Below are 11991 nucleotides of genomic sequence, written 5' to 3'. Positions count from 1 at the left end.
TTGTGTCGTTTTTCTTCACGAAAAGGCCACCAAGTTCCATTCTAATCATATCTGAAGTATTGTCACTGAAGCTCTGTGCGTTGCAAAGTTTAGTAACTTTCGTTTCAACACTTTTCATGATGGCGTTAAAAGTGGGATCAGTAATTTTATCCAAGTCCACAGTACAGCATAGATTTGACAAGTGGCAAGCACATTTCGAATGTGGTGGCAGGCAAATTGGCAGTACTCCTCTAGGCAGCTGACTTGGTTGTGGAAGATTGGATAAAATTGTGGAGAGATTAAGAAATTCAACGTGGTCGTATTCTTCATCGCATTGTTCTTCGTCAAACTCTGGAGCACCAGAATGTACACTAAATTCTCTTGCCGATTTCAAAAAATTTGATCCGTTATCTGTGGTCATCATTGACACTTTTCCACTAATGTTGAAATAGCTGTGATTTTTTTCAAGAAGACGGCCAATGACTAAATAGGTAGTTGGTCCAATGACGCGTTTGATCGTCAGGCAGCCACTGATTCTCTTATTTCTTTCGTTGAACCAATGAACGGTTTCACCAATAATTTTTTTTCTGTGAGGGCTACTCCAGCCATCTGCAGTAGTAGCAACAAAATCAATCTTTTCAAGTGTATCAGCTAGCTGCTTCCTTCTCACTTCGAACAACTGTTCAACCTTTTTAGTAAAAAACGTTCTTCCGCGAATAATCAAGCTTTCACCAGCTAATTTCCTTGTGTAAGTAATAAAAGCTTCACTTCCAACGTGGTTGAATGAAAGTCTTGATACTATTAAGTATTCCTGTTGGTAAAACAAACAAATAAATCAAATCAGTAAATGTCATAATGAAAACGTAAATAGCTGCGACCCATACAGTGATGTAGTTATCTAACGCATCTTGTGTTGGAAACTCCCATTGTTCGATACTTGTTACTGGCTTTAGTCTCTCCGTAACTTTCTTGTTTTTCGCGATTAGATCAAGAAACCGAGTCATTGCAGTATTGTCTGTCAGTGTGCAATGGCTTTCCTATATTAAATCACAGTGATTCACGGTAATAAGCTGAGAACTGAAAAACTTAAATACCTCAATGTGACGTTTTGCATTATGTCTGCTAGTATTTGATACCCGTAAGAACTTAATAGAGCCATCCGCTTTTTTTTGGGGAGTACATCCTAATAGACATTTATACTCACATGTGGCTACATCTTTTACTTCACGCACAAATTCAAACATTTCTGGTGGAAGCCAGACTTTCTTTTTGGATGCCACACTTCCTTCCTCTTGGCATCTTCAAGTAATAAAATGATTTAATTATTCGAGCAAAAATAAACCACCGATTATGATAAAACGTTTACCTGTTTTCAGCTGTACCACCTTGTAAATCCATTTTACGGAAAATGTAGGCTTAGCACTTACAACTCTTCGTTTATTACACCCGAGACAGGCGACATGCATACAAAATACATAAACAAATGAAAACTTACATCTAGTAACAAAAATCATTGTTAGATGGCGCATGAGTAAATCTAGCGGAAGCGGCGCTTACCGCTCGCTCAAAAATTTTAAGCTAAGCTTCCGCTTAAAAATCTCCGCTAGAGTGCGAGCGGAGTGAGTAAGCGGAGCGATCGCTCAGCGCTTACGGCAAGACTGAGTGTAGTCGCAGTTGACTTCGTCGGAGCTGAGCGTTCCATTGACGGAATCTTCACAGTCGTCGTCACGGTCGCATAACCAGGCATGCGTAATACACTTGCCATTGCGGCATTGGAATGCTGATGCTTGGCAAGATTGGCCGTCTGTCACGGACGGACCCCCAGACGGCCCTGTTGTTGATCCGAGACTGGTGCAGTTGAGCTCGTCCGAATTGTCCCAGCAATCGTTGGCGCAGTCGCAATCGGTAATCAAATGCATATCCTTGCCGGATGAATGCATGCCGTCGTGTTGCGGCAATTTTGCAATTTCTGAGCGGAAGCGTTGACAGCTGTTGATGATCCAATTAAAATCAAATCAATTAAAACATGTTCAGCAAACAAATAAACTAAGAAAAAGATAAAGAAGGAAATGAAATTACCTCGACTTAAGGTGCAGTTGGGTTGCGGGCAACCCATTTCATCTGAAGCATCTGGACAATCGGGATCAGTGTCGCATCTAAAACTGTTTGATATACAATGGCCGGAAGTGCATCGGAATTGACTAGTGCTGCAAGTGCAATTGGCTTCGTCACTGAAATCCCCGCAGTCGTTTTGTCCATCACAGGAAGCGTTTTGCAACACACATCTAAGAAAAATCGAGAAAATGGATTCCTAACTCTTTCTATTTTGAAAACAATGTGCAAAATCTCATACCTGCTATTTTGGCATTGGAAGAAACCGGGCAGACATTTACGGAACATGCAATAGGTGGGAAGCTCGTCGGAAAAGTCGGGACATTCAGCCATGCCGTCACACGTGAAATGGAAAGGGATGCAGTCACCGCTGGTGCACTCGAATTCCATGGCCGAACAGTTGGTGCTCTGCCTTCCGCAGTGGCTTGGATCCGACCTGAGTACCGTTCTTCCGGGAAAACACTGACAAGAAACCTGCACGCACGCCAAGAATAATTAGAAAAACACCCAACAGAGTCAAACAAAGAATTGTTTGTTGATCATTTACTTACCGTATTCATCCAATCGACACAGATCCTCGCATCCACCATTCAAAGCCCTACAGGGGTTGGCGCTGCAGTCGTAAGTGATATTGTGGACGGCGACAATGCCCATCGGCCGTGGGACTTCCTTGCGGAGCCAGTGTTGGGAACGAAAGGCATCCCCAACGGCCGACGACGAGATCCGGCCGGACGACCCGGATTCCAGCTCACCTACGAGAATTCGATCTTCGGGGCCCCCGATAGGTGGCCCCTTGTTACCCGCCTGACTGTGTAAATTCTTTGTGCCCCTTCCCCCCTGGTGTCAATGTAATGTTCCAGAGGGGGTCGGGCCCCGGCTGTCTTAATCTATTCGTACAACGAGTCAGGCTCAATACAATCAGTCTTGCAAATCTAAAATCAGTGTCATCTTTAATCATTTCAACTATTCGGTAAGGTAAAAAGTCTGACACACTACTTTCCTGCCGAACATGGTCCTTCGTAACCTCATTTTTTTGAACCAAAATTTCTGTGTAACTGATTGTAACGAGAACACTTCTCAGCAAAGCGTTCGGGTCTCTTTGGCAACAAAAGACCCACTGACACTCCAATCTAAAAACTCTGCTTCCCTATCAACTCAAACTGTCCCTTTCTAGTAAAAATCCAATCAATTTAGTTAAGTGTGTATGTGTGTGTGAATTCCGACATTTCGTCTAGCCGTCATCGCCATTTTTTTGAGAAACCGCGTGGCGGCCTGGGGCGTCAGAAAATCTGAGCGCCTCACACACACACACACACACACACTCAACAGTAAAGTCCTTTCTCATTTTCTTAAGCAAAAGCATTCCATTGTTCACTCTCTTCTCCCTTTGATTATTCTAAAATTAAAGCATCTCACTCTTTCTTTTTTTATATATAACTCTTAAAGAGTAAAATCATTTGAAACTCTTTCTTCAGCTCAAATCAAAATTAAATTCAAATCGTAGATTAATCTCCCAGCTCCTCTTGCGTTGATAAATTCTTCCCTTTTCTGTTTTCGCTCGACCTTTTTTCTCTCCACATTTATTTTCCACAACTTAACCCTCTCGTCTTTTTTTCTCAACGCTCCACTTTAGCGGAGCTCCAAAAGCGGGCTCCTTTTCCAAAGCAAAAATTAGGCCCGAACAGAAACGCAAGCGGCACCAGCTCCGCCTGGAGGGGAAGATCGCTCCATGGACGGGCCCAATTCAAGACCCGCTTTTTAAAAATACGAGAGAAGGAAGACGAGAGGCATACCAAAGAAGACCAATCGTCCCTTGCGCCGTCGTAAGCAACGACCCGGTCCTTCCGGTTCCATCACCGGAACAAGACGCAGCCAACTTCCGTCGAGTCTTAGACCGTCTCAACGCCGCTACACCCCCTCCAAGAAATTTCTTCCCGACGCCAGCCCAGGTGGCCGAATTTCAACAACAAATTTCGGAACGTCCCGCCCAAGACTACAGGATCACCAGGGGGCTGTTTACCGGCCCCAAACAGCATCGGACGATCGAGCCAGCCCAAGCAGCCGCCGAAGTGGAAGAGGAGGGAGCCGTTGGCGGAACAGAGGAAACAGAAGAAGGAAAATTTGGAGGTGAGAGCAGCGACGACGACACTCTGCAGGTGCTCTGCGACAGCCTGTCACTAGAAGAGCAGACACCAGCCCCTATCCCGCCAACACCAATACAAGCAGAGCCAACACGGCAAGGCCGCTCACGAGGGAGGGGGCTACTCATGTATTCGCCAGAGGGTCTCAGGAAAGCCTTCGACCAGACCCCCAGGCAGCGATCCAAATCCAGGATCGCCTGGATCAGAAAACTAGAAGAGCAATAAGAAATTAAATTTCTCATCACTGTATTCTTAGGGATGTCGTATTTTCGATAAATACAGGATGCACCACTCTTCAATTATCTCACTCTAACTTTTTCAATCTAAAAAAAAAAAAAAAAAAAACGTTCTTACATCAAACGGGAGACAAGCCAAGTGCTGACCTCCATAACAAAACTTTTTCTATTTTTTCTCAGCAACCAGGAACACAGCATTCCAGGAGGAGTAGGTGAACGAGGGTCGAGCCAAAACTTAGCCGACCCACCGCTCATCACGCCATCTACTGAGAGGAAGGAGAGACGAAAAACTTTCACTCTCCAACAACACCGGCAGAGGCGCTGCAGTCAAACTTGAAGCAGCCACTCTCCAACAACACCGCAAGAGGCGCTGCAATCAAACTTGAAGCAGACACCTCAAGCAACCAAACAAACAAACAGGCTCAACAATTAATAATTAAACAAAAACAAACTAATCTAAATCCCTTTCTCTTTCAAAAACAATCAAGATGACTACTCCGACAAGCGAAGCGTCACGGAGAGGCATGAAAGGACATGTCACTCGCTGGATCAATAACATCCAGCAGTACGACAACGTGCAGATGGATCGCACAATCCTCAACCTAGTGCTGGGAGCTGAATCCAACTTACGCAACATGTACAGCAAATACAAGCGACTCTCAGAGGGGGTCGCCAAAGACATGGAGCAAGCAGGAGCGACCCAAGAACAATTTCAAGCGGAAATCGACAGCCAAATCCAAGTTGAAGAGGATGTCGGTGACGCACTCATGATCGCAAAACGAAAAAGAGAAGAATTCAAAGAAATGCAAGACGCTGAAGAAAGAAAACGGCATGATCAGACACTACTGCTCATGCTCCAGACGCAACAAGCAGCAGCGGATGCCACCAGGGCCCAGGAAAAAGCCGATCAAGATGCAGCCAGGGCCCAGGAAAAGGCCGATCAAGACGCTGCCAGGGCCCAAGAAAAAATCGACGAAGACGCTGCAAGAGCACAGGAAAGAGCAATCCGTCAACAAGAAAATCTGGATCAACAGAACTTGTTCCGACAACTGATTGCCGCCATTCCAGCAGCAGCTGCACCAGGAGCGCCAGCAGCTGCAGCAGCAGTTGCGTCAACTAAACTGCCAAAACGTCAAATCAAGCCGTTCAAAGGGGACGTGCTCGAATGGACAGCCTTCTGGGAAGGTTACAACGCAGCCGTCCACGAATCGGCCATTCCGGCGGTTCAAAAATTTGGATACCTTAAAGATTACTTGAAAGGTGAAGCACAACTGTGCGTGGAGAACCTGGAACTGACAGACGCCAACTACACCGTCGCAATCACCCTCCTGAAGGCGAGATATGGCAAAACGGACGTCCTAATCGAGGCCCACACACAGAAATTGGACACGCTGCAACCAGTAAAAGACGTAGCTGATACCGCGGCACTCAGGTGCTTCCAGCTGACTATCCAGTCACACATCAATGCGTTGGAGACACTGGGAGTAGCAAGAGCCAGCCACGGGTGTCTCCTTGGATCAAGAATTTTGCGCTCGATCCCACTCAAACTTCAAGCAGAGTGGGCCAAATCAGCAACGAACAAGGTAACTGACATTGATCAAGTACTAAATTTTATCGAAGAGCAAGTTGAAGTCGCAGAGCGACTCAGCCGTCTGAGAGCTTCAACACAAAAGCCAGCCCAAAATTCTCAACAGCCGGCCAAATCAACACCACCTACTACACCGACAGCCTCTCAGCTCGGAGTCAGCAGCAAGCCGACTCCACAATCGAAACATTCAAGCAAAACAAGAAGAAATGGCAGTCCACCACCAAAGAGAGAAGCGACAGCATCATCCCCAAGAAAGCCAATGCTGCCATGCGTGTTCTGCAAAGAGATGCATTGGGCCATCAATTGCCCAATGGAGCTGAAAGAGAAAAAAGCAGTCATCACAAACGAAAAAAGATGCTCTAATTGTTTTGGTCATCACGAGACCACTGTTTGTTTTAATCCACACAGGTGCCAACGATGCCGAGCCAAGCACCACACATCCTTGTGTGCCGAGAAAGATACCAGATTCGGATCCTCAACTATAATTCCAAGCAAACCGGTCGCTGGGAGCAGCTCAACAACAGCGTGTGCAAGCTCCTTTGGTGAAGTTATCCTAAAAACAGCAACCGTTTACATTACAGGCACGAATGGAAAACAAATCCGAGCGATTCTCTTTCTCGACGATGGCAGCCATAGAACATGGATTAAAAGGCAGATTTCGAAAGAACTTCAACTGAAAATCATCCAGGTGGAACAGATCGCGACCAGGGCCTTCCGGCAGACAGAAGCCCCTCCAGCAGAAACTCACAATGTGGTCGAGATGACGGTGCGGGGCACCTGGCCAGGAGCCCCAACGGTGCGTATTGAAGCTCTAGAAGCAACCGACAAAGTTGGAAGCACCGGCCCGTATCAAACTACAGAATTTGCAAGAAAGCTGTGGCTGGAGAATGAGAATTTGGCAGACGACCGCTTTGAACGTGAAGGTGGAGACGAGGACGTCGGAATTCTTGTTGGAATGGACCAAATGTTTAACATCATGTTCAACGAACCAGCAACTATCAGCCCGTGCGGACTCAGAGCCTACACGTCCAAACTTGGGAAAGTCATCGGCGGTCCATCGCAAGAAAAATCATCGAAACAAAATCAAACAATTGTCAGTCAACTTCTAATCAATTCAAATCGCTCTCTACCACAGATCACTTCACAGCCATCGAAATCCATCCAATCAAACAAGTCGGAAAGCAGGGAGACAGGAAATTCCAGTCTCCTTCCACTACCAGAAAATTCTGAACAGATCTGCTTTTACGACACAACAAAAGAAAACAAAAGGTTTGAAATGGAAAAATTGAATTTTGATCTCTCATTATTTTGGCGTCTAGAGAATTTTGCCAATCTGAACGACTGTGTTGCTGTGGAGAAGGACGATCAATTCCGCTCCTTCTGCAACGAAATCACGCGATTCGAAGACGGCAGATATTGCACGCCAATCCCATGGACGACGGACAGATGGAGACTGGAAATCAACCACCAAATGGCAGCTACAAGATTGAGAAGCATGCTGTCCAAACTACGCAAATCTCCAGTCGACTTAGCCAACTACACCAAAGAAATCAATCAACTGATAGCAAACGGATTCGTAGAAGAGCCTGATTTCAATTACGATGGCCTCCACACTTATCTACCACATCATCCAGTCTACCGAACGGACAAGGCAACAACAAAAATCCGCCCAGTTTTCGACGGCGCCGCAAGATCCAAATATGGGCCGAGCCTCAACGATGTTTTGGAGACCGGACCGAATCTAAATCCTGACCTCCTCTCGGTCTTAATGCGCTTCCGGATGAACCGGATCGCCTGGATTGCGGATATTGAAAAGGCCTTTCTCAACATCGCGCTGCAGCCCGAAGACGCCGAAGCGGTCAGATTTTTATGGCCAAAGGAGCCGAAAAATCCCGACTCCGATTTCATCGCGTACAAATGGAAACGAGTTCCTTTTGGGCTAAGTTCAAGCCCATTTCTTTTAAGAGTCACCATTAACAAGCATTTGCTCTCAGTCAAATCCAGATTTCCCTCGACAGTCGAACAAATTGAAGAGAACCTTTACGTAGACGACTACCTGGGAGGAGCAGACATCGTGCCAACAGCCATCACCACGGTGGAAGAGACCGTCACGTTATTCTCAGAGGCCCAACTCAACATGAGGAGCTGGGCAACAAACAACAAAGAGCTCCGTGACTTTCTCACCGAAAAAGAAATGTCGAACCAGATAGTCGGAATCCTTTCTCCCACAATTGACGGCCAGCACAAAGCACTGGGTCTTAGATGGGACACAAGCTCCGATTCATTTAAATTTGACCCTACATCTATAATGGAAGCAGCCGTGGAGATTGGAGAAAAAATCACCAAAAGAAAAATTCTGAGCATCTCAGCAAGGATATTCGACCCAATTGGGTTTCTAGCTCCCACAGTTTTACTTTTAAAAATAATCTATCAAAAACTTTGGGAAGGAGACATAGGTTGGGACGATGACGCCACACCCGAAGTGAAAAACACCTGGAGCAGCATCATGAAAGGACTGAAGGATCTACACAATCTGGAGATCCCACGATGGATCGGCTATTCAAAACCTTCCATCGTCTCCGCAGAAATTCACGTGTTCGGCGATGCATCAGAAGCAGCCTACGGAGCAGTAGCCTACGCACGGCTCCAACTGGAGAACGGAACTCCTTACACCATCCTCCTAGCCAGCAAAACGAGAGTGGCGCCTCTTCCAAAAAAGAAAGTAACGTTACCCAGACTCGAACTACTAAGCTCTTTGTTAGCAATCCGTTTAGGAGAGAAAATTCGAACCTCCCTTCACACCGAGTCGTGGAAAACGATTTACTGGACAGATTCCCTCGTCACACTCGGATGGATTAGAGGAGATCCTTATCGTTGGAGACCGTTCGTACGAAACCAAGTAGAAACCATCAGACAATTTTCTAACAAGGAATGGTGGAGACACTGCCCCGGATTGGAGAATCCAGCCGATCTCGCTTCGCGGGGAGCGCCAGCGCATGCGCTGGTGGATTCGAAACTTTGGTGGCACGGACCAGCCTGGCTAACAGAAGAAGAAAGCGAATGGCCGAATTCTCCAGAAAACCATTCCACTGAAACTCAAGAGAAAATCGAGGAAGAGGAGACGAAGAAAACGGCGACCGTCTCCTTTGCAGCAATCGAAACTGCCCAGCCAATGGAATGGCACCTCGAAAAAATCTCTACATGGACAAAACTACTCTTCAGAACAGCCTGGATCAACAGAGCGCTCAACCGTATGAGGAAAAGAACGCGCGGCCCAGGACTCGAACTAAAAGAAATCATCATAGTCGCCGGAGAAGAAATTACAATCGACAAGATAGTCACCGAAGAGCTGAACGAAGCGGAGCTAGCCATCTGCAGACAGCTCCAAGTCGAACGCTATCCCAAAGCCTTTTGGACACTCCAGCGCGGACTGGAGATTCACCCAAAAGAGAAAATCGCATCGCTCCGACCGGTCTGGGACAATCGAGATCGACTCATCCGAGTCACTGGAAGAGTGGCGCTCGCCCTCAGGGATCGAGACATTCAACCACCGATCCTTCTCCCAGCAAATCACCCGGTCGTAACTATGTTGATAATTAACAAACATGTATTCAATTCACACACAGGAGTAAAAACAACACTGTCAGAACTAAAAGAGAAATACTGGATCGTGAAAGGACGCCAACAAGTGAGAAACGTTTGGTACACCTGTGTAAAGTGCCAGAAGCTGACTTCACCTCCTTTCCGACAAATAGCAGCGCCGCTACCAGCCAACCGACTCCGCGATGCCAGGGCATTCGAAATAACCGGAACCGATTTTGCTGGCCCGCTGTACTACAAAAACGCGACTCCGAAAAAGAAATCCAAATCGGCACCATCCGTCGAACAAGTCATTCCGGAACCTCCACCAGAAGAAGAGAACCCGGATGCAGCGGAGCTTCCCACCGAAGAAGCTCCCGAAGAAGAAGACGATGGCGACCAACTGGATCCAGCGCAACCAGTCAACAAAAAGCAACCGAAAAGTTACGTGTGCATCTTTACTTGTGCCGTGACGAGAGCGATTCATCTGGAGTTAACCAAAGACATGACGGCTCGCTCCTTTCTATTAGCTTTCCGTCGATTCTCCGCCAGAAGAGGCCCAGTGTCAGTGATGTACAGTGACAACGCCCAAACATTCCGTTGTGTGTCTCGATTTCTTAAAAACATTCGATCCGACCCATCCGTTCACGACCTCCTCGCCATGAGAAGAACCAGCTGGATCTTCTCTGTTAGCCTCGCTCCATGGTGGGGCGGATTTTGGGAGAGGATGGTGAGGATCACGAAAGATCTCTTGAGGCGATCCAACGGGCGCGCATGTCTCGCATACGACGAGCTGGAAGTGAGCTTAATCGAAACGGAAAGCGTGATTAACGCGAGACCGTTGAACTACATTGGAGAAGGAGCGGACGATCCGCTCCCGATCACTCCGAATCAGTTTCTCAATAATCGTCGTTCAACTTGTGCTACGCCGGAGCCAGCAGTCAATCTATTGGCTCCCGATTCAACAAGTGAACTACTCAAGAAAATGGATCAGAACAGGCGTGATTACGTCAGTGACTTGTGCTCGCGGTTCGTCTCCGATTACCTGATGCAGCTGGATAATTTTCACGCAAAAGGATCGTCAGGCAGAAAAATCCGCGTCGGAGAGGTCGTCGTAATCCACGACAAACTTTCCAAACGACTCATGTGGGAGACGGGAGTAGTTAAAGAATTACTCCCCAGCTGCGACGGCCTAGTCCGATCCGCAATAGTTAAATTCCCAAACGGTAAATTATTAACCCGAGCCATTCAATGTTTATATCCCGTAGAATTGAGAGAAGATCAACCGGAAGATGTGGAGATCGCAGACGGTGCGTTGAATCCGGAGCCAGCTGAAGCAACTGCTCCGCAAATTCCAAATCCACCCGATCCGGCTCCACTCCCATTGCTCCCGATCGATCCAGCTGCCGTCGAAGAAGAAAATCCTGTGGCCAATCCGGCCGCAACTGACGTCGGCGAGGTCGAGTCCCAAGGCATGGGCTCTGGTGGGGAGTATGTTGGGAACGAAAGGCATCCCCAACGGCCGACGACGAGATCCGGCCGGACGACCCGGATTCCAGCTCACCTACGAGAATTCGATCTTCGGGGCCCCCGATAGGTGGCCCCTTGTTACCCGCCTGACTGTGTAAATTCTTTGTGCCCCTTCCCCCCCTGGTGTCAATGTAATGTTCCAAAGGGGGTCGGGCCCCGGCTGTCTTAATCTATTCGTACAACGAGTCAGGCTCAATACAATCAGTCTTGCAAATCTAAAATCAGTGTCATCTTTAATCATTTCAACTATTCGGTAAGGTAAAAAGTCTGACACACTACTTTCCTGCCGAACAGCCAGACGACGTCTTCGCCCGTATATTTGTTCGCTCGCAATACGGCGTGCAGAACCCGATCTGTCCAGAAGATGTAGTTACCGTAGACGGCGATATCGAACGGATGCTGTGGCGAAACCTTGGACAGCACCACGCGGTTCTTGCCGTCTAAATCAGCTCGTTCCATTTTGTCCAGTCGAGCGTCAGACCAGTAGAGTTTTTGAGACACAAAATCGAGCGCTAAGGCGTTAGGCATACGAATGTCGGTTGTAATGATTGACTGGACATCAAACCCTGTATAATAGGCTCGTTGGATTCCAGGATTGCGAGAGTTCCAGTTTGTCCAGTAAACACGCCTGTTATCGAAACATAAAATGAGTTCAACATTCGTTTGGTAACTGTCAACGGACTTACGTTTAAAAATTTAATTAAAATATTAAACGCAAGAATTCCCCTACCATTAATCTCGTATCTTAAACGACGCATTTCTTCTGCTAATACATGTTTTCTCTGCGCCAATGCTGTTTCGTGAGGAGCGATTGCATTCAGCCTAG

At 47.1% G+C, this 11991-nt stretch overlaps 2 protein-coding genes across 2 annotated transcripts; one reads left to right on the top strand and one right to left on the bottom strand.

Annotated features, from left to right (window-relative positions):
• Positions 1 to 1888: 1888 nt before the first annotated feature.
• On the bottom strand, positions 1889 to 2681 carry LOC124342151 (low-density lipoprotein receptor-like). Its single transcript, XM_046795119.1, has 4 exons — positions 2643 to 2681; positions 2333 to 2565; positions 2059 to 2264; positions 1889 to 1968 (listed from the first exon to the last, which is right to left on the bottom strand). Exons 1-4 carry the CDS (start codon positions 2679 to 2681, stop codon positions 1889 to 1891), a joined length of 558 nt encoding a protein of 185 aa, XP_046651075.1.
• Positions 2682 to 4956: 2275 nt separating this feature from the next.
• Positions 4957 to 11232, top strand: LOC124342150. The gene is made up of 2 exons (XM_046795118.1): positions 4957 to 7258; positions 7376 to 11232. The coding sequence occupies exons 1-2, from the start codon at positions 4957 to 4959 to the stop codon at positions 11230 to 11232; spliced, it is 6159 nt and encodes a 2052-aa protein (XP_046651074.1).
• The last annotated feature ends 759 nt before the right edge of the window (positions 11233 to 11991 follow it).

This window comes from Daphnia pulicaria, chromosome 6, assembly GCF_021234035.1.
Source record: "Daphnia pulicaria isolate SC F1-1A chromosome 6, SC_F0-13Bv2, whole genome shotgun sequence".
Lineage (NCBI taxonomy): Eukaryota > Metazoa > Arthropoda > Branchiopoda > Diplostraca > Daphniidae > Daphnia > Daphnia pulicaria.
The sequence above is the reverse complement of the archived record's forward strand: the minus strand, read 5'-3'. Positions and strand labels throughout refer to the sequence as shown.